The sequence below is a fragment of the Pituophis catenifer genome, unplaced genomic scaffold (assembly GCF_029215685.1).
Source record: "Pituophis catenifer annectens isolate HBS135680 unplaced genomic scaffold, rPitCat1.0.hap2 SCAF_1, whole genome shotgun sequence".
Lineage (NCBI taxonomy): Eukaryota > Metazoa > Chordata > Lepidosauria > Squamata > Colubridae > Pituophis > Pituophis catenifer.
The window spans coordinates 70394845-70418924 of NW_027256881.1; the positions used below are offsets into that span (position 1 = coordinate 70394845).

The following is a 24080-nucleotide window of genomic DNA, read 5'->3' on the forward strand; positions in this document are numbered from 1 at the left end:
TCTTTAAACTGAATGAAGAAAGATGGTTTATCCTTTACTATATAGCTCCGGTGTTTTACTTTAATGCCATACAACAAAATCAGCACAGAATCTACTTGATTGGAGTGATTTGTTAGTCCAGAAAATAGTCAATCAGTCAGTTAAATAACTTAGTTGCTTTATCTGGAACAAGTTAGCCCAAATTATAAAATATAGGTAGCTTATTTGGATATGTGTGTATGTGCATGTGGATTAAGGATCAGTGCCTCTTGGGGCATTTAATAAGTAGAAAGAAATGAATAAATATTACAATTGAATGTTAATGGAAGCATGGTGAAAGGATACTGAGCTAGAGAAGAAAGGCAAAGTCTTTAGATCCATTAGAAATGCAATGAGTACTTCTTTTTAACATTCTCTTAACAGGATGTACCTTCATGACAGGCTGAATTTTCATATTAATACTAAATTTAGATAGATCATGCAAGTGAAAGTATGGTCTTCATCCCTTATTTGAAAAATTCTATAGCAATGTGCATGTTGGAATTGAAGGAAAAGAGGGATAGAATCTCCTGTTAATGTTGGCTGCCTTTGGAAGTAACGCCACATGATCTATATGCTATATTGTACATTGAGTTATTTTTTTAATAGTGATTGCATTGATTAAGTTGGAAGGGCAGATAAATCAATAAAAAATGACCAATGTGTGGAAAGAAAAAAATCAAATTAAAAACAAAGGAAATGAAATGTTTGTATGCCTCCCTCCCCCCCTCTCTCTCCCTCCCTCCCTCCTTCTCTCTCCCCCTCCCTCCCTCCCTGTGTGTGTGTGTCTCTGTGTGTGGGTGTCTGTGTGTTTTCTTAAATTTACTTCGATATTTAGACTCACTGGTCTGTTTTCCTGATTTGTTTATCTTGGTGATAATGGTAGTTGTATTGATTTAAATGCACACACACACACAGTATCTCGGGCCTTATTCATTTTTAAGAATCTGAGAATTTCATTCCCATTTTATTTTAATTATTTATTTGTACTTCATCTATATTATTTTTTACAAATAACTCAAGATGGCAAACATATCTAACACACCTCTCTCCTTCTCTTTTCTCCACAACAACAACCCTGTGAGGTGTGTTGGGCTGACAGAGGGTGACTAGCCCAATATTTGAAGCTGTTTGAGCCAAATGTTTATCATGCCGGTGAAATGGAAGTGTAGGGCTGTGCAAGAACTGTCTCTAAATGAGAGACACCACAGTTGACATCATTCCCACTAACAGAGTATAAATTTCAGGGGCCTGCCTCAGATAGTGCAAGGCCTTTGCCCAGTGGTCTTTTAGCTAAGGCTGAGCACATCTCTGCCTTTCCTTTCCAAACAAAAATGGAGCACGAGAAGACAAATTCCATGAACTATATCAACATAAATGGATGTTGTCTGCAGTAGAGTACATTCTGACGGATTGATTGATTGTGTGCCATCAAATTGGTGTCCAGTCTTAAGAAAGACATAGGTTTTTTTACGGGACAATCTGTCCTCGGTCTGATCTTTCAGGTCTTCCAGCAGTGCACACATTGCTGCTTATAACTGAATTCATCCACTTTGCTTCTGGTTGTTATCTTCCCTTTCTCTGTTTGCAGAATTATAGACTTCTCCAGGGAGCTTAGTTCTTTGCCTAATGTGCCCAAAGTATGATAATTTGAGCCTGGTCATTCTCAAGGGAGAATTCTGGGTTGGTTAGTGATAGGATCTGTTTGCTTTGTATGGTATCCATGGTATTCTCAGTAATCTTCTCTAATCTTCAAAGATGTCAATATTCTTTCTATCCTGCTTCTTGAAAGTCCAATTTTCACAGTCTTAGAATAGCACAGGGAAAATTATTGTCTGCCCAATCCTGATCTTTCAGGTTTACATCCAGCAGCTGAGTATTTTTGCCAAGGCTTTCATTGCTCCTGTATCAAGTACTAGTCTGTGGTGTATTTTTTGATTGCTAGTTCCTTTGTTGTTGATATTCATTCCTAAAAGACAGAATCTGTCCATCATTTCAATATCTTCATTATCAATTTTAAGGCTGGTTGCTATTCTGGTTTATCAATTTTATCAATTATCATTATCAATTTTAAGGCTGAGTGCTATTCTACTCATTAGTTTGATTTTTAAAATATATTTCATATTATTCCTATTCTTTTCTATGTCTTCCTTGGCTTTAGTAACATTTCAATCAGAATATCCTTTTTTGGCTTGTTTATATTTTCCTTGAAGTGGGTTGAAAGTTAGAAGAATTTATTTTCTCTCAGGAATTAGGATGAGGCTATTTGGCCAACTTTTTATAAAAATACTTTTAAACTAGGGAAAACACTTTTTTTTTTTTTTTGCTCCAGAGTGAAAATAATGCATGTGAAAGTTGCATGAGTTTTTCTATTTTTTTCTGACAGTGATTTATCAGTATAATATTTCATATACCAATATGAAATTCATAGGTTTTATTCCTTGGCTATTAGCAACATCTGACTATCAATTATTCTTCATTTTGGAAAAATAAACTGGCACTAATATATTTCACTTCCCTAAAGATAATTCAGTATATTCTTATATTTAACAATTTATACTCCATTAAAATGAGTATATGTGTGTATGTGCAATTATAAAATGAATTATAGCTACAGTAAGACTGTTATTATATTGCTTTTCATTCAGAAAACTTTGGTTGCAACAGATGAGGTTTTGGTTTAGACTTCTCATAAAGTTTGTGTATTGTTTCTGAAGCGGTCTGGATAATTGCAATAATTCATATCATTTGTATCAACTTGGATGATTTGCATATTTACAGAAAGGTTTAATAAATCACTTAGCATTGTTTGCATAAGGGTAGAAAATATGGCAATACCACAATTACACAAATGAAACAAATGGATTCTAATGACCTAGTTCTGTATTTAATGGTCATTCATAATTAAATGGACACCCTTTTTCTCCAAATGGTCCATTAAACTGAAGTTTAACAATGGTTATTTATGATGTCACGACAAAACTTCCATTAATCTTAATACAGCTAGATTATATTCTGTAGCCATCGTTAACAGCTTGTGTCAGATGAATATTTTCTCACTATCCTCTCATTTTAAAAGTGTAATTAAGTTGCCATTTAACTGAAACAGGTTAAATATAGGCTAAATTGAATCTATACAATTCAGTGACCTTACTGGTTACTATACCAAGTAAATACAGGAAAAATCTTGCAATAATTCTAAATAGCTTTGAAACTCAGGTACTGGATTACCTAGTTTTCTACAGTAGTTTCTTTCTCTAAAATCTGTGCTTTTAAAATAATGCAGAAAAACAGCTTTTGTTCTCTTCAAAAATTAAGAAATTGTATTTTGGGAATGAAGAAGAACAAAACAACAAGGGGTCAATAAATGTGGCTTTATATTTCATGTTGCACCCTTGAATATAATTAACAATTCCCTTTCTTCAAAAGCTATTATATTTCAAATACATATGAGTGATAGATTATTAAATATACATGGGAGTGATTAGTGTATCATTATTGATTCATCACCTCCATGTGCAATAATACATTTATTATGATTTATGTGACTTCCATTTTCTTATATGACTTCCAATTTATTTAAATTGACACTTTTCCCCCTAGTAGGTACAAGAGTTGAATTTTCATAATTAATTTTTTTCTTTTTTTTTTCTTTTTTTTTCTTCCTATCTAGCTTCTAAGGAAAAGGCATATAGGAAATGACATTGTTACTATTGTCTTTCAAGAGCCTGGAGCACTTCCTTTTACTCCAAAAAATATCCGTTCTCATTTTCAGCATGTCTTTGTCATTGTCAAAGTCCACAATCCATGCACTGAAAAAGTGTGTTATAGGTGAGTACAAATGTGTGGACCAATAGTTTTTGCTTCTTGAAATCCACTAAGCACTGTATAGGTTTTCCTGAATTTTAGCATTTTCGTCTGTCATCTACAAAACCTAATTATTAGCAAAACTTAGAAAATCAGTATTTAGTCACAATAATTAGTTGAGTCAGTAATGAACTTTCCTTTGAGAAACAGTTTCTACAGTATTCACAGAAGCAAAGGAAGTGATTCTCTTCCCCTGCAGCCTCCCCACACCTTCAATATTAGATTCCCCCCCCCTTTCGACTTTATAAAGTAGTTCTTAGGAATATCTGAAGGCTGCAGGGGAGAGAAAACCAAAAGCAAATCTTATATATATAAGCAGAAGTATGTTTGTGTTCTATCCCAGCTTGCCTATAGCACTAGCAATAGGACTTAGATTATATACTGCTTCATAGCCCTCTCTAAGTAGTTTACAGAGTCAGCATATTGCTCCCAACAAGTTGGGCCCTCATTTTACCGACCTCAGAAGGATGGAAGAGCTGAGTCAATCTTGAGATGGTCAGGATCGAACTCCTGGCTGTAGGCAGAGTTAACCTGCAATACTGCATTCTAACCACTGCACCACCACAGCTCCTAATTACATGGCTGGAGAATGGCATCTGTAGTTGAGGTAGACATTTCATGTCTTTGCGCTAAATTTCTTTCAATCATTAAAGTTTTACTAGAACTCATGTTGTGATGCAATGGTACAACAGAAATTTAATGGTTGAGGACTAATTGGCTAATAACACATATATTAGAATTTGCAGCAAATGCCATAATTAGAATGACTTCTTCAACCTTCACTGCAGCTGCTGCTTAGTCACCAAATGTCTATTAAAGAGTATAAAAATTGTTAGGGAAAAATAATTTTTCATTTGTACAAAATCATGATGTGAACAGTAAAACTTTTTCATTCTCTCTTTATTTTTTTTTTTTAGTGTTGGAGTTTCAAGATCAAAAGATGTTCCACCTTTTGGACCACCTATCCCTAAAGGAGTAACTTTCCCTAAATCAGCAGTTTTCCGGGACTTCCTTTTGGCCAAAGTTATTAATGCAGAAAACGCAGCCCACAAATCAGAAAAATTTCGAGCCATGGCAACCAGAACACGTCAAGAGTACTTGAAAGATCTAGCAGAAAATTTTGTTACTACTGCTACAATAGAAACTTCAGTCAAGTTTAGCCTCATTTCATTAGGTGCAAAAAAGAGAGAAAGAGTCAAAGCAAGAAAGGATGCTCATTTATTCAGTGTTGGAGCAGTAATATGGAATGTGATAGCACGAGACTTTGGTCAGTCACTTGATATTGAATGCCTGCTTGGCATCTCCAATGAGTTTATCGTCTTGATAGAAAAGGAGTCAAAAAACGTTGTATTCAACTGCTCCTGCAGAGATGTTATTGGCTGGACATCTGGGTTAATGAGCATAAAAATCTTTTACGAAAGAGGAGAATGCATTCTTCTGTCCGCATTTGATAACTGTGCTGAGGACATCCGAGAAATAGTTCAAAGGCTAGAAGTAAGTATATGTTTCAATGCTTTTGTTCTTCAAAACTTATTGAGATACTTTTAAGAAGCTTAAAGATGAATAAAGTTAAGTGACAGCACTATGTATGTGCTTCAGTAAAAGAACACTGCTCTACCAGCAGAGAAGCTATAAAGAGGAATGAGCACATGTTTATTCATCCTTCAACATGCTCATTGGATCACAATAACTATTGTGTTCTTTGTATTTGTACGTAAGAGAGAGAGAGAGGGAGGGAGGGAGGGAGGGAGAGAGAGACAGAGAGAGAGAGAGAGACAGAGAGAGAGAGAAAGAAAGAATAAGCACCAATATTGTATAGTAGTTAAGTTTTAGGATTACGATTACAGAGACTTTTTAAATTTCCTTTAGCACTGACAGCAGCTGGATGACTTTGGCTAAGGCACACTCCTTCAGCCATAGTCTGGGAAATACGTACATAGAATTAACATAATAACATACAAATTTTTATCTTTTATAAATCTGTAGAAATGTATGAAACAACTTCAAATAAATTTGATCAGCTTGCTGCTGACAGATGCCACACATTAGCAATGCACTGCTGCAACTTTCATGCAGATTGCCCTTCCAATGTTGCATTATAATTTTTAATCAGATGAATTATTTGCATTCTTAATCAGCAATGATTACTCAGAAGGCATTTTAGCAATCCTGTGGATTTCAGTCACAAATGTGGTAATAATAGGACAACTCTAGAATATATGAATTAAGATTCCAGTTCCTGGATTGCATACTTAGTCTCAAATTGCAATTGCATCTAAGTCTTACCAGACATTCTGGAAAGTGTTTACTACTAATGCAACAAAAGTTCCTATTGTTTAAAAATAACTTAATGACCTCACTTAATGACCATTTGTTCAGAGGCCATTTGAATTGACAACAGAGCTGAACAAGAGGTACTTATAACCGATTCTCAAAGTTCTGACTGTCAGTGTTCTCACAATCACATGATAGCAATCCATGTGCTCAGCAATGACTTTACAATTCTGATATTTTAGCATTGCAAGATCTGATGGTCACCATTTGCAACCTACACTGCTGACATGCTTAAAAATGGTGTGTGGTTCATTTAACAATGGTAACCAGAAAATTGGAACCGCATTTGCTAACAGCACAGTCACATGACATTGTGTGTTACAACTGTGTCATTTAGTGTTGGAAATTCCGATCCCAATTGCCATCGTTAATTGAGGACTGCCTAATTTTAAAGCAACCTTCCACTGTTTCCTGAAAATTAGTTGGAAATTCAAGTAAACACTGTAATGTCATTTTTAGAAATTTTGAAAGAAGTGGATTGCTGGCTAAAGAACCTCAGATGGTTCCTCCAGAGCCCCTGACAGCTATGACATTACAATTAAAGCAACAGCATCAGTATCAAATAGCCCAAGAAACAAGTGCCTCAATTAACTTAATAACCCAAGAGCATTTTAGGTTAAAAACAGCTACATCCTGGTAGGTTCATCCAAAGTAAAAGATCCCTTTTACCCCAAAATCTATTAAAGAACTATTATTAAATTATGATGATCCTCTAATGAGTTAAAAGATCAAAGTCAGGCTGTGATTCAGTATGTTTCAAATAGTTCTTGCAACATTTAAGTTCTGTTATGCTAGGGCAGTCCCATGTAAAACAAATGATGATAAACTAAATCTAGAAATAGCAAGGGTTGTTTTCAGTGCATTGTGTTCCAAGCAAAGCTGCAAGTGATATACCAGGTAAAACTGTGCAAAAGTCCTACTTGCCACAGTCAAATCGTAACCCTAATCCACTCAGATAAGACTAGCAGCACCATAACACTTTGCTTCCAACTCTCAGCCCTCCCAGATGTTCTGTGGTTGATGGTATTAAAACATCTAGGAAGACAAGAACGGTCATATTCCAGCCATCCAAATCCCATCCCAGATCATACATGAGTAAACTCAGTAGAATTTCTATCTGATGCCTACATCCCAATCCAAATTGCCACTGATCCAGATACTTCCAGAGCCCTCTACCACTTTTTCAATAATCCAATAATCCTTTCCATCTCTATTCCAAAGTATAACATCACAAATACAATGGTTCCCCAATTAAGGATTGTTTTGGAAATATGAGCTATTTGGAGGGAAACATGCTAGGACTTAAACTGCTGCCATTCCTAAACTTTGTTTATGCAACATGTTTAACCAGGTTGGATTGGGCAGCTCTTATTTACACGACAAGCTTTGTTAATTTAATCTTTGTTTATATTTTTGTTTCATGTCTTAGCATGTTGTATGAATCAAATTTGTTTGGTTAGGGTTTAAAGTTCCTTACTGTGCGAATTCAATAAATGTAAGTTTATTCCAGTAACAAAGCTATCCTTTGTAACTGTGATGGCGAACCTATGGCATGCGTGCCACAGGTGGCACGCAAGCCATATTAGTGGGTACGCGAGCGTTGCCCTAGCTCAGCTCCAGTGCGCATGTACATGCTGGCCAGCTGATTTTCGGGCCTTCCAGGCCCACCGGAAGTCAGGAAACAGGCTGTTTCAGGCCTCCAGAGGGCCTCCGGGGGGTGGGGGTGGGGAAGTCTGTTTTCACCTTCCCCAGACTCCTAGAAAGGCTCTGGAGCCTGGGGAGTGTGAAAAATGGGCCTTCCAGTCCCATTGGAAGTCGGCAAATGGGCCGTTTCTGGCCTCCAGGGGGGTGGAGAAAGCTGTTTTTTGCCTTCCCCAGGCTCCTAGAAAGGCTCTGGAGCCTGGAGAGGGCGAAAAACAGGCCTACTGGGCCCACCATGCCATCACATGCCAAAAGCAAGGGGAGCAGGAGAATCATGTGCACATGCATGGGGGGAGAGGGGTGCATTGAATTATGGGTGTGGGCACATCTGTGCACCAGTGGTGGGTTGCTCCCGGTTCGCACCAGTTCACAAGAACCGGTAGTAAAAATTTATAGTAGTTCGGAGAACCGGTAATAACATTGGCTAGCCATGCCTCCGAACCGGTCCCTGGCCCGGTCGCCGCTAATTTAACCCCACCCACCTCATCAGAGGCTTTTTTTTTTTAAACTTTTAAAAGCATTTTTTTCTACAACCTCTTCGGCCGAAAAGATGCTTTTAAAAGTTAAAAAAAAAAGCCTCTGATGATCACGCGGCTCAGCTGGGATCGTCAGAGGCTCTTAAAAGCATTTTTTTCTGCAACCTCTTAAGGTTGTAGAAAAAATGCTTTTAAAAGGAAAAAAAAAAAGTTGGCCATGCCCACCCAGTCACATTACCCGCCCACTAAGCCACGCCCACAAAATAAGCCACGCCCACAGAACTAGTAGTAAAAAAAATTAGAACCCACCCCTTGTGAGCACGACACCGCGCTCTCCCCAGGTTAGCCATCACTGCTTTATAACAATACTTATTGAAAGAAAGCATAAGACAGGAAAAATTCCTATTACTTTGTTAAAGACCTCACTTTGTACAATTAGATAATTGTATTTTAATCTCAATTTTTTTTAAAAAAATAACCACCCTTCTTCAAAATTCCAGTACTCCCTGACACCATTCTTTCCCTCAGGTTACTCCTTTCGGACTGGATAGTGTTTGGCTGGGTGTGGAATTACGGATACAATAAACAGAGACAGAATTTACAGATTTCAGAAGGATAACTTTACAGTTTAAAAAAACAATAACATAAAAGTAGCAAAACAAGTTCAACAAGGTTTGCAAATGATTACTTAGTTACTGAAATAAAAAGAGAATGCATCTGGTAAAGGCAAATTTTCCTTTTGGCATTTCATTTTCTATAAATTCTTTTTCAAGCCAAATTCTTTTAGTTCATTTTCTTTGTGTTTCCTAATCATCATACAACTCAAACTCAACAAGTTGAATTTCGGATGAATTTCTTCCTCCCAAGGATGGCACAGGAGGCTACAGAGATTTCTTTCCAATTGGCATTTTCCCTCTCTGCAAAATAAGCTTTCCACCTGACCTCTGGATTGTGTCAGAAAGATTCCTTCTTTCTACCTCAGTTCTTATTATTTCTTCCAAACTTTCCGCTGATCAGTCCCTGTTAATTTGTCAATTTCCTTTATTTTCCTTCTTGCCCAGTTCTAGGTTTTCAGTCAATTCCTAACCAAACAATTTCATTTGCTCCTTAAAAGTTCATTATCTATGCAGACGGCTTCTTCTGAGAAAACTTTTAATTGGCTGATGAAAGTTATATACACTTTCTGCATATAAAGGAGTTCCAAACATTTCAGTGATTAGGTTTGATGCATTGCAACAATCCTACTGTTATGCTTACATCAAGTATTGTAATCCAAATATTGCTTTATCAACACTAAACAAGGCAAAGATTACTGCAATTCAATTATCTTGATGGAACTATGGGGATAGGCAAAATAATAGCAGGGGATAGTGGAATTCCAGAAACACTCCGTGTCCTTTTTTCCAGTGGGAGCACCTAGGGAGCAAAGTTCATATATCCTATCTGTCATGTTTTTTTTGAAAACTTTAATTCCATAATACAGAGTTTTCCATCCTTGACAACTTTAGGATGTATGGACTTCACTCTCAGAATCTGCGAAATAGATGGGTAGTTTTCCAAATTCGATAAATAAATAAAAATTGGGAGTTGGAGTCCACCCATCTTAAAATTTGTTTTATATATATATCAAATTTAGAAACTGTCCAGCTCCATACTCTGTTATTATTGAGGTTGAGAAACATTGCCACAATTCACTGTCATGATGTATGGGGTTATTTCTCTCCAGTGATTGGAAATAAAACGTTAGAATGTGTTGGTAAAACTGGGATTTATATAGGTGAAGGAAAGGTTTTTTTTTTAATATATATATTTCCTTTAAACTTCAGAAAATTATAGATGTGTTTTAAAAACCATTTAAAGGAAAATGGGATTGCTTTCTTAATGGTTGATCATTCTAATTATAGAAATCATTTTAATGCTTTATGACAAAAATCTAAGATGGAATGAAAGATAAGTAGGTAATGTATGTAGATGTTTCAAGAAACGTGACTAATGACTTAGTATGCTACTGCTCCAATTGTTCCATGTTTCAAATACGTTTAACCTAAAGGAATTGTCAGATATAATTCATCATCAAGGAGATTTCTTCCTCTGGCTCTGGGTTCCCTGCTTGCTGACTTTTCTTTTTCTTAATCCTCCCTTTTTGGTTATTATCTGTTTAGTATAGAAATTTATAAAGTCCCCCAATTGTTAGCTGTAGGAAGATTTGAAAAATAGATGATTGAAATACCAGCCTTACTCTGAAACCAAACTAGGCAAAATCCTAATCATAGCAATATTTGAATCAAGATTTGTAAATTTTAGGAAATATTGGAGATCAGAGAAACCAAATCTATTTTTGGGTTTAAATCCTGAATTCCAGAATTGGAAGAAAATGATGGATTATAGTGGAATATATGAGATGTATAAAATAATAAGTATTATGTGTAATACTATTAGGGACTTTCATATTGATTCTTCACAATGTACCTCCTAATAATTTATAGACCTAATAAAAATCATCAGAAAAAAATAAAGTGAATATCAAAACAATTTTTTTGTTTATACATAGAAGTAATATTCGTTACTTTTAAAATATTCTGCTTTCAAAAACAGCTGTCTCTTGGAAGAGAAATTATGGAGACCTAAATAAACTTTTTTTCACTGATTTAAGAATTTCTTCAAGTTTGTTAAAAAACTGAAATTCACCAGAGTACAATAAATTAAAAATGCTGTTAAAAAACTGCATCTGCAAGGCTTTACAGTGGGGCAAAAAAGTATTTAGTCAGCCACCAATTGTGCAAGTTCTCCCACTTAAAAAGATGAGAGAGGCCTGTAATTGTCATCATAGGTAGACCTCAACTATGAGAGACAAAATGAGAAAACAAATCCAGACAATCACATTGTCTGATGTGGAAAGAATTTATTTGCAAATTATGGTGAAAAATAAGTATTTGGTCAATATCAAAAGTTCATCTCAATACTTTGTTATATATCCTTTGTTGGCAATGACAGAGGTCAAACACTTTCTGTAAGTCTTCACAAGATTGGCACACACTGTTGCTGGTATGTTGGCCCATTCCTCCATGCAGATCTCCTCTAGAGCAGTGATGTTTTGGGACTATCTCTGGGCAACACGGACTTTCAACTCCCTCCAAAGGTTTTCTATGGGGTTGAGATCTGGAGACTGGCTAGGCCACTCCAGGACCTTGAAATGCTTCTTACGAAGCCACTCCTTCGTTGCCCGGGCGGCATGTTTGGGATCATTGTCATGCTGAAAGACCCAGCCATGTTTCATCTTCAATGCCCTTGCTGATGGAAGGAGGTTTGCACTCAAAACCTCATGATACATGGCCCCATTCATTCTTTCCTGTACACGAATCATTTGTCCTGGTTCCCCTTTGCAGAGAAACAGCCCCAAAGCATGATGTTGCCACCCCCATGCTTCACAGTACATATGGTGTTCTTTGGATGCAACTCAGCATTCTCTCTCCTCCAAACACGACGAGTTGTTTTTCTGCCAAACAGTTCTACTTTGGTTTCATCTGACCATATGACATTCTCCCAATCTTCTTCTGGATCATCCAAATGCTCTCTACCAAACTTCAGACGGGCCCGGACATGTACTGGCTTAAGCAGGGGGACACGTCTGGCACTGCAGGATCTGAGTCCCTGGCGGCGTAGTGTGTTACTGATGGTAGCCTCTGTTACATTGGTCCCAGCTCTCTGCAGGTCATTCACTAGGTCCCCCCGTGTGGTTCTGGGATTTTTGCTCACCGTTCTTGTGATCATTTTGACCCCATGGGGTGAGATCTTGCGTGGAGCCCCAGATCGAGGGAGATTATCAGTGGTCTTGTATGTCTTCCATTTTCTAATTATTGCTCCCACAGTTGATTTCTTCACACCAAGCTGTTAGCTTATTGCAGATTCAGTCTTCCCAGCCTGGTGCAGGTCTACAATTTTGTTTCTGGTGTCCTTCGATAGCTCTTTGGTCTTCACCATAGTGGAGTTTGGAGTGTGACTGTTTGAGGTTGTGGACAGGTGTCTTTTATACTGATAAATTCAAACAGGTGCCATTAATACAGGTAATGAGTGGAGGATAGAGGAGCCTCTTAAAGAAGAAGTTACAGGTCTGTGAGTGCCAGAAATCTTGCTTGTTTGTAGGTGACCAAATACTTATTTTCCACCATAATTTGCAAATAAATTCTTTCCAAATCAGACAATGCGATTGTCTGGATTTGTTTTCTCATTTTGTCTCTCATAGTTGAGGTCTACCTATGATGACAATTACAGGCCTCTCTCATCTTTTTAAGTGGGAGAACTTGCACAATTGGTGGCTGACTAAATACTTTTTTGCCCCACTGTATGTGACAACCTTTGCTCACTTTACACATTACTGGAATAAGTATCATTAACTTAGGGCTGCTTGTTTTTGAGTAAATATGCCTGGGATTGAAGATCCCACGTTGAAATACAGAGTACATTTTTCTAAACATTAGGTCTTTTAAACACAAAACGTCCTGCTTCCTGAATAACTCTGCTAGAATTACACTTTTAGGAATAGTGGCTCTACCATAAATCTGAGATACTTATAGCTGTTCTGAAATATATATATAAAATATTCACATTTTATCATGAAAAATGCTACATTGTTACACACTAAGTGATATGTAGAAACTTTCTTATTCTTATCAAATCTGATGGTTCTTTAGATAGTAACCAGAGGATGTGAAACAGCAGAAATGACCTTGAGAAGAAATGGCTTGGGACAGCTTGGATTCCATGTCAACTTTGAAGGGATTGTAGCAGATGTGGAACCGTTCGGTTTTGCGTGGAAAGCAGGCCTGCGTCAGGGCAGCCGCCTCGTAGAGATCTGCAAAGTAGCTGTAGCAACACTCACTCATGAACAAATGATTGACCTATTGCGCACATCTGTGACGGTCAAGGTGGTGATTATTCAGCCTCATGAGGATGGTTCACCTAGAAGGTAAGACATTAGTGGGTGTATCTTTGAGCTTACATATGAATTTTGTACAGGCTTTCCTTGCTGAGATGATGACATTGGATACAGGTAGTCTTTGATTTATGACCACAATGGAGCCCAAAATTTCTGTTATTAACTGAGACACTTGTTAAGTGAGTTTTGCTCCATTTTACAACCTTTCTTGCCTCAGTTGTTAAGTAAACCACTGCAGTTGATAAAGTTAGCAACCCAGTTGTTAAGTGAATCTGGCTTCCCCCTTGACTTGGCTTGACAAAAGGTTGCAAAAGGTGATCATATGACTTTGGGACACAGCCCAGCAGTGGTCATAAGTATGAATCAATTTCCAAGCTCCTGAATTCTGATCACTTGATTCTGGTGATGCTATAAAGGTTATAACTATGAAAAGTGGTCATAAGTCACTTTTTTCCAGTGCCGTTGTAACTTTGAACAGTCACTAAATGAACTGTTGTAAACCGGGGACTACATGTACTTTCCCTCTGTAAGAGACTGAATTAGGAATTATTTGGTTAGAATGTAGCAGTCTCCCTTTTTTAAAATCATTGTTTTAATTAGAGAATCTTTTGGAGAATAAAAAAAAGGGAAAAGTATATTTTTTAAAAGAATAAAAGCAGGAAAAAGAAAATAAAGGAAAGTGAAAGTGAAGAAAAGAATAAAGAGATGAAAAAGAGAAATAGAAAAAGTAATGGCTTTCAATCTGCTTTACAGCAGTTATAAATGCATTCAAATTTTGTCTTCTGTCTCTAAAGTTACATCTGAACTCCTTTTTCCTTGTAATCTATCCTTTCTCATTGTCAACCCCAAAAATCACAAATACGTTTTTCCCATTTTCAGCAAAAAGTCCATAAATGGTTTCCAAAAGAATGGAGTGATGTCATATTTGACTCTTATGTATTCAAAAATATAAGCCACATCCACCTGGGCCGTATAAAGGCTCATATTATCCAACACATATTTTCTCTTAGTTGTACACTTAGATGTCTTCGGGAATCTCACAAGCTTCTCGGACTAGAGTTCCATTATCCTCTCTCACAACCGGCACCTGCTACCTGGGTAAGCTGCATTGGCAGCCCTTGCCCTGCGTTCTCCAGAACATGATAATGGAGTGACACTGGACCTGAATCTAAAGATTGGATGTAGCCATATAGACCCTAACTAACTATTTATCTTGGGCCATTTAGAAACCATCTAAGTTAATACCCTGTTTCCCCGAAAATAAGGTCCTGTCTTATATTTTTTTGAACCCTGAAAAAAGTGCTTGGCCTTATTGGCATGCGCTCAAAAGCCCAATTGGGCTTATTATCAGGGGATGTCTTATTTTGGGGAAAACAGGGTAGTTATTACCATAACTTGTGGAAAAAGATTTCATCTCCTGTTTGAAGCTACTTGCTTTTGTCTGCTTGGAATCTCTTGTCATTGAATGACCCCAATTTTAATCCTATGTATGTGGGCACAAAACCTGCCTCTCCATACTCCGTGTAATTGAATTGACCCCTACCTTGTTTCCCTTGCCCTCTTTTCTGAAGTATAAAGCGACAAACATTTCTTGCATAGGAAAAGCATTCCAATTGTGAACATTTTTGTTGTTCCTCATTTGTTCAATCGTGGAAATAATACAGGGACACACACACACAAATGAAAAGCACATAAAATCAAATTAAAACCATAATATTTGAAAATACAAGAGTAAGATAAAATACCTAGCAGCTGTGGTATTAAATAACACCTTACATTGTCAAGACTAAGCAGGACAGGATCGACTTAACCACTTTCCAAAAAAACTTAGCAAGGAAGGAACATCCTAACTTTACTCTATGGAACTGGGACTGCCACTAAGAAAGCCCTTTTTCAATTGTCAAATCCCCTGACATTCTAAGTAGCAAAAACCAGAAGCATACATTTCAAATTGGATGTACAAGATAAGCAGGTTATACTCAGAAAAATTAGTCCCAAAGATAACAAGAACCTGAGTCATAAAGAGATTTATAGATCTTCACCAGCAATTTTAACTGTACTCAGAAGTCTGTTGAGAACCAATGCAGCACCTGCAAAACAGATGTTATTTGGCTAAAATGCTTCTTGTCTACTCCTAAATTTTGAATCGGTTGCAGTTTTTGTATAATCATCAGAGACAGCCCAAAGATAAGAATTTGTGCAAGAATAAATGTCATCAGGGCATCCTCCTCCAATTACACTTATATCTGGTGTAATGACTAAAGGTAGCAAAGGTTTTCATGGCTATAGCCTCTATCTATTAGCCAGGCAGGAACTATAAATCAATCTCCCATATTATGGATCTGTTCCTTCAAAGAGATTGTGATCCTGTCAAGAGCCAGTGTTGAAACTAGATAAACAATACTGCTGTCATTCTGGAAAGTTGATCACCTGCAGACTAGGTCTCTTTGAAGAACTTCACTGCTTCTCTTCTGCAATCTTAGAATTACAGCTACTGCAGCACCTAAACCAAGTCAAGAGGAATTCTGGCAAAATAATTCCTTTCCACAACCAGACTATAGTAATACATGCCAGATCTGCCCATTCATCTCTGTCAAAGAAAAGGACGGGTTGCAGATTGATTCAGGCCAAGGCTCTCAATGATCTGGCATCCAGGACCTTCTGGGCTGGAAGTGGTGCTCTTTAAATTGACAATACATGACATCATAATGCAAATCCCTATTTCAATTCTAGAATTGGATACTAGTAAATAAGTTGCAGGTTTTATCAGATTTTTCAGTGGACTGTCATGGCCTTTCACAGATATATTCAGCCCCTGAACAGTCAAAATTAATTTGCATTGCAATCAGTAAAGAGCTTCATAATGTTCCCATCAGATTCTGTTCTTTTTTTTTTTTTCCTTTTCTTGGGAATGCCTTCTGGGTATGCTCATTGGATGCCCATCTTATCAATAGAGGATTTATCATTTTTCTGTTGCTGGGAGAATGATATGTTTGAAATCTGAAAGCAGTGAATAATGACTTTAGCCAATTAGTTCCCTCTTACAGTTAAGGATTGTATTTCTTTGAATCCAAGATCTGAGGAGTTATGATACATGCACTGATAAACATATTTTTCCTGGTGTTGTTTTGTTTAAATATCAGAAGCCAATAGTCGGAGGTGAGGAGGAGACAAAGGATATTAGAGGGAGGTTGCAAATGCCGTTTGATTTTGCTTGTGCTCTTTATTTCTGGTTAAGAAGGCTGTAGTCTTATGCTCTCTTGTCTGGGAATAAGACTAATTAGACTAAGTTGGACTTGGATCTGATTAGGGACATAGAGGATTGCATATAGGAATTTATCAAACATACAACAAAAATAGAATGTGGATTAAAAGAGGAGAGAGGAACTGTTCCTATTTTAATTACATGGTGAGTTTATAGATTAATTATCTGTAAAGAGTCTCTGATCATACATAGGATTACCTGGAAATAAGGTCACCTCAATGTGAGCATGGAGAAGGGAAGAATTAGTGTGTGTGTCAAAAAAATCTGTCTATCAACCATAATATAGACCAGTATGATAGATATGGCTCATAGTCTTCAATGAAGAGATCTTCATCCATCAGTGGATTGATTTGGGATAATAGTAGTAGTAGTAGTAGTAGTAGTAGTAGTAGTAGTAGTAGTAGTAGTAATAATATAATAATAATAATAATAATAATAATAATAATAATAATAATAATAATAGTCCATCGTCCTAGAATTTTATAAGATACATCAACAAATTGCAGCTTCCTGCAATAACATCAGTGGAACTGCAAAAAAATGTGCTACTTGGAACATCGTACATCTTAAGAAGGTACTTGGTTGATACCTAGGATGCTGGCAGCAACCCGTATCAACCATTAGTCAATGGTATTTGTAATGCATTTTTGAATGTTCAGTTGACTGAGTTTCATGTTTAATGAAAAAAGTAAATAATAATAGTCTATGGTCCATTTTTGGCCAAATAGTGGAAGAGCAAAAGATCAGCTTCTAATTGTCAAGATGATATTGGAAAACTACAAGAGAACAAAGACCAACTTGAACATAGGTTGGATTGATTACAAGAAGGTATTTGTCCCCATGCCACATAATTGGATAATCAAATGCCTAGAAGTAACAGGAATAGTAGAAACATCAGAAGCTTTGTGCAAAGAACAATGGCACAGTGAAAGATACAGATGCTAATGATAGGAGGAGGTTAATCTAGAGAGGAATCTTTCAAGGAGATTCACTTTCAACATCACTGTTTGTCATTGCATTGATTCCTCTATTAACAATGCTGAACAAGTCAGTCCATATCTGTCAAACATCAAAAACATATGCCAAGCTATCCCATGTCCTTTATATGGACAACTAAAGCAGTATGTCAAAACATCATCAGCAGAATTGTTGCTCAATACTGATTATACATACTGCCAACATATTGCAGTAGAGTTTGGACTGGACATACAGGTGAAACTCAAAAAATTAGAATATCGTGCAAAAGTTCATTTATTTCAGTAATGCAACTTAAAAGGTGAAACTAATATATGAGATAGACTCATTACATGCAAAGCGAGATAGTTCAAGCCTTGATTTGTCATGATTTTGATGATTATGGCTTACAGCTCATGAAAACCCCAAATTCACAGTCTCAGAAAATTAGAATATTACATGAAATAAATAAAACAAGGATTGTACATAGAACAATATCGGACCTCTGAAAAGTATAAGCATGCATATGTACTCAGTATTTGGTTTGGGCCCCTTTTGCATCAATTACTGCCTCAATGTGGCGTGGTATGGATGCTATCAGCCTGTGGCACTGCTGTGGTGTTAGGGATGCCCGGGATGCTTCAATAGCAGCTTTCAGCTCTTCTGCATTGTTCGGTCTCATGTCTCTCATCTTTCTCTTGGCAATGCCCCATAGATTCTCTATGGGGTTCAGGTCAGACGAGTTTGCTGGCCAATCAAACACAGGGTCATTAACCAGGTTTTGGTACTTTTGGCAGTGTGGGCAGGTGCCAAGTCCTGCTGGAAAATGAAGTCAGCATCCCCATAAAGCTCGTCTGTGGAAGGAAGCATGAAGTGCTCCAAAATCTCCTGGTAGACGGCTGCATTGATCCTGGATTTAATGAAGCACAGTGGTCCAACACCAGCAGATGACATGGCTCCCCAAATCAACACAGACTGTGGAAACTTCACACTGGACTTCAAGCATCTTGCCTCTCCATTCTTCCTCCAGTTCTTGGTTTCCAAATGAGATGCAAAAGTTGCTCTCATCAGAAAAGAGGACTTTGGACCACTGAGCAACAGACCAGTTCTTTTTTTCTTTAGTCCAGATAAGACGCTTCTGATGTTGTTTGTTGTTCAGGAGTGGCTTGACAGGAGGAATACGACATTTGAAGCCCATGTCCAGGATCCGGTGGCTCTTGATGCACTGACTCCAGTCTCAGTTCACTCCTTGTGAAATTCCCCAACACTTTTGAATGGCCTTTTCCTGACAATCTTCTCCAGGCTGCAGTCATCCCTGCTGCTTGTGCACCTTTTTCTTCCACACTTTTCCCTTCCACATAACTTTCTATTAATGTGCTTTGATACAGCACTTTGGGAACATCCAACTTCTTTTGCAATTACCTTTTGAGGCTTTCCCTCCTTATGGAGGGTGTCAATGATGATTTTCTGCACAACTGCCAGGACAGCAGTCATTCCCATGATTGTGATTCCTACTGAACCAGACTGAGAGACCATTTAAAGGCTCAGGAACCCTTTGCAGATGTCATGGCTTAATTAGCTGATTAGAGTGGGACACTTTGAGCCTAGAATATTGAACCTTTTCACAATATTCTAATTTTCTGAGATTGTGAATTTGGGGTTTTCATGAGCTGTAAGCCATAATCATTAAAATTATGACAAATCAAGGCTTGAACTATCTCGCTTTGCATGTAATGAGTCTATCTCATATATTAGTTTCACCTTTTAAGTTGCATTACTGAAATAAATGAACTTTTGCACGATATTCTAATTTTTCGAGTTTCACCTGTATATGGTAACCTCACCATCAACAAGGGAGAAATACTGAAAACTGATGGTCTCAAGATTTTGTACATAAAAAACATCAGGACACTAGATGAAGATGATCACGATAAATACATATGTAACCTTCAAGCTGACAACCTTAAGCACTCTGAAGTCAAGAAGTAGAAGTGAATACTGAGTGTGAAGAAGATCTTAAAGTTCAAACTCAGTGGAGGAAATACCATCAAGACAATTAATACCTGGGCAATTCCAGCCATTAGATACACAGCTGAAATAATGGACTGGATTCAAGTTGAACTAAAAGACCTGGATAGAAAGATTATTTACTTTTTCATTATTTTCACAATGAATCATGATCTTTGTCCATGCAGGGATGTTAACACATACTAAACCAAAGAAAATAGGTAGGCATGGAATGTTGCAAATACACTAGACAATTGAAGAAGAAAAAGGGCATTGGAAGAATATCTGAAGGATAGTGAAGAAGGAACTGAAGGTCACTGAAGCTAGTATACCATGAAGACTTACTGAATACTGAAAATATTAAACTTGCCTACAAGAAAAGAAGAAATAGAAAAAGACATCAAAAGTGAAAGTATTGCATGACTGGTACATTAAAAAACAGGCAAAGCAAACAACGACAACATTTGGCAATAACTAGGAGCAGGAAAACTGAAGAAAGAGAGGGGGGCTAATTCTGGCTGCATAAAACCAAGCCTTAAGAACAAGTACATATAAAACCAGAATTGAGAAAATAGCAATAAGATAGTAAATGCTGTCTCTGCAAAGAAGCTAATGAAACAGTGGATCTGCAAGAAGATTGCACAGACTGACTACAAAGGACATCATGACAAAGTAGCAACAATTGTGCATTGGACGATCTACAAGAAATACCATTTGCCTGCAAGAAGAACTGGTGGAAGGACAAAACAGGCAAAGTAATAAAAAAAGAAGCAGCTAAAATGCACTGGGACCTTAGAATTCAAATAGACAAGCATCTATCACATAACCCCCCAGACGTAACAACTGTGGATTAGAAAAACAAGGAAATCTGGATAGTGGACATAGCAATACTGGGAGACAATAGAATGGAAGAAAAAGAACTGGAGAAAATCACAAAATGCAAAAACCTACAAATAGAAGTAGAATGATTAGGGCAAAATAAAGCAAATAGTAATAGGAACTTGAAGGTAATCTGAAAACTGTTAGAGCACTAGTTGAACACTATCGGCAATGACAAAATCACACAGTCAATTTCAAAGAACAGCTTTACTTGGAACAGCACACATCCTGAGACATTGAGACAGTATCTTTAATACTATCAAACAACTTCTGCCTATCCCAGATCCTTGGAAAGAGCTCGATTGTGGATAAAAATGCCAAATCCAGTCTAAATATTTGTACTGACTGTGCAACCAACCATAATAATTATATTAGTACAGACTTACATGGGTACACATATTTGCTACAACTTAGTTTTCAACAAGTTAAAATACTATAATAAGTTCCACAGTTTATGTCATCTTGTCTTTCAACCTTCCAAGTTTTGAAATACCACAGTTTATAAAACTTGACTATACTTTTTATTTAGCAGACAGTTATCGTAATTATCTACCAAACATGCACCTTATATTTCATGCAGTTAGGAATTCACTGCTCTTCACTTTGCAATCTACTTGTATGAATATGCCGGTGGTAACAAATTAAACTTACCTAGTATGAAATGGGGCATCATTGTTATGGTAGAAAATACCTTTGTGATTCATTGCGATGTTCACCTCTGCCGTAGGGGATGCTCAGAACTCTGTCGAATTCCCATGGTGGAGTACAAACTTGACAGCGAAGGCACCCCATGTGAGTATAAAACTCCTTTCAGGAGGAATACTACTTGGCATAGGGTGCCAACCTCTGCTGGGCAGCCTCTCTCTCGTGCCTCTCCAATCTTAGGAACAACTGACAGACTGCATTGCCAGCAGCTTCTTCATCAGGCACAAACTGCTATTCCTCGCAGCACCTCTTTTGACAGAAAGCTTCCAGATGGCGCAAGGTAATATACGCTGTTCCAGCTTATATTTTATAAATGCTGTAATCAAGTGAGCCTGGGTTCTATCTGCTGTATTTTTTTTTTTTCTGGAAGCAAACAATAGTCAATGCTGGTAATATTGATACTAAAAGGAAGATGCAATTTTAATGCATATCTCTGCCTGGAATATAAAAACTAACAAGCTTCTTTTGACACCCTCAGATGACTAACCAATAGAATAGAATAGGTCTTCTTGAGAAATAAAAACGAGGAATAAATATTTGACAGTAAATAAATTTGATTCTAAATTGGGCAATTTTGGGTTTCAGGGTTTAGTGAGAATGTCTAGAGTACAGATTTCCTGATGTTTTTCCGGCAACTGTGGTTGCCATTTTTTACAGAGTGGTCTGCTATGCATTTTCTCAATGGAAAGCATATTAGTATTTAATATGAAAATATTCAGGGTACATGGGAGACTGAATATGATTTTCCTTGCTCAAGACTCATAAAGAGTTTCTGTAATGCCATCTGAAAATATAATATTATAGAGCAGAAAGGGAGTTAAGTGTACCATTGAGTCCAATCCGTTGTTCAATGAAGGATATTTTTTTTGGAAGAGCACAACATTGAAGTAATTTTATTACTTTAATAATTTACTAATAAATTTTATTATCTTTATAATTCATTATATAAGATGTCATTAATTGTGAAATAGTTTGATTATTAACAAACACTGATGTGACGAGGGCATGCAGAATGTGTACTGTTTTGAAATTTCAGTTATTTTCACTGGAACGTGAGTCCTTTGGAAAATAAATCAGTCACTGGAAGTCATAAATGAATAAATAAGTCATAAATGAGTCACTGGGACATAAATCAGGCTGAGTGCCTGATTATTATAATTGTTTATATAGTGGTACCTAGGTACTTGCCTGCTTTGAAGTTCATCAAATTTGTTACTTGATGCATTTTGACCCAACATTTTTGTCCCAGAACTTGTTGTTTGTTTGCTACTCGACTCAAACTTGTCGCTGCCAGTTGCCTCTTAATTAATATATTATTCCTTATGGGGAAAGATTGTTTGGTACTCGCCGTTTTCGGTACTTATCACACATCCTGGAACTAATTAACTATGAATACCAAGATCTCACTGTATAGTCAAACTAATTACATAGTTTAAGTTTTAAAACTATTGTATATGAATACTTCATATGCTTAAATATAAAATTTGTTCATGAGAAATTTTGTTAAACTAATAGGATGCCTACTGGATCACTACATATCTCGCCACATCTTAAATTACTCATTATTTCAGAAGTTCTCCAAGCAACCAATCATCCTCCAGTGATCCAGGACCAAGCGGGAGTAGTCAGTGGAGGCATCAAGTAGGATATGATGGGTACTTGTTATTTTTTATATCTTGATTGTGAAAAATATATATGTAAAACATTCTAACTGCTTGTAGCCTTTATGAAGGTTTTTAAATAATTTTATAAAGGTTATCAAAAGATGAAATACAAATGAAAATGAAAATAGGGGGAAAAGGGGGAAGGGAAAAGGGAAAAGGGAAAGAAAGACGTGTAGAGTAAAGGGGAAATAAAAAACAAAAGTATTGACTTCTGATTCTTTTTAACACAGTAGGATAAAATAATACCCTTACTGCTTCAACTTTTTACTTTTACATTCTTAAGATGCACTAGCCATATATATTAGAGCAGTTAATTTAGCCATCTCTGCTAGTTCCATCAGTTTTTCCAGCCATTCATCCATTGTGGGAGCCTCTAGGAAAGTTTTTGTTGAATGAGATAACATCCTTGCAGAAATAAATTAGCAGCTTCAATTTTCACTTTTCTCAATTTCTGAAAATTCAGAATTAATTCCCACTTGCCTCTGCCATACTATCTCAGAAAAAGCAGTTGCCTTTTTAGATATACTATATTTGTGCCCCTGTGTGCTTGCAAAGCACCTTCGAATGCGAGCCACTACAAAGCATTGCTACTTAGCTAAAAGGAGGAGAACCGTACTATTCCAATATAAATGAAAATGCAGATGTCTGCTGTGTTTAATAGAGATTAGAGAAGAAGAGCCGCGGTGGTGCAGTGGTTAGAATGCAGTATTGCAGGCTAACTCTGCTCACATTGCCAGGAGTTCAATCCTGACCGGTTCAAGGTTGACTCGGCCTTCCATCTTTCCGAGGTCGATAAAATGAGGACCCAAAATTGTTGGGGGCAATATGCTGACTCTGTAAAATGCTTAGAGAGGGCTGTAAAGCACTGTCAAGCGGTATATAAGTCTTAAGTGCTGTTGCTATTGCTAAAGGAGAATATTTATAGTTTGGGGTTAAATGAGGAGTCCTTGGTGCTTTCTGAGCATGGTTGTTTTCTTGCAAATGTTTCATTATTCTAACTAGGTAACATTATCAGTGCTAGTGCATCACTAGTACTATTGTATTATGATATGAATATCTCACATATAATGATATGAATATCAGTTCTATTCATATCATTATTAAATGAATAATCCTTCAAATTCAGCAAAAACTGTATTCATCACCAATAAACCTTTTTTTTTTGTTCAGTCAAAATAATATGAAAATAATATTTAAAGTGCTATGTCATGGGAGCAATAAGTGGTTCATATGGAATGAGTAGTTTTCATAGTGAATTAGAAAACCCACCGCTT

General features: G+C 36.9%; 1 protein-coding gene across 3 annotated transcripts in view; it reads left to right on the plus strand.

Moving 5' to 3' along the window:
* Positions 1-24080, plus strand: part of SIPA1L2 (signal induced proliferation associated 1 like 2) — a 70833-nt gene that overhangs the window by 20685 nt on the left and 26068 nt on the right. For all 3 annotated transcript variants that reach the window (XM_070932562.1, XM_070932560.1, XM_070932561.1), the window contains exons 6-10: positions 3692-3849; positions 4803-5379; positions 13088-13362; positions 21165-21422; positions 22714-22797. In XM_070932562.1, coding sequence (XP_070788663.1) covers positions 3692-3849; positions 4803-5379; positions 13088-13362; positions 21165-21422; positions 22714-22797 — 1352 coding nt within the window. The remainder of the gene's footprint in view (positions 1-3691; positions 3850-4802; positions 5380-13087; positions 13363-21164; positions 21423-22713; positions 22798-24080) is intronic.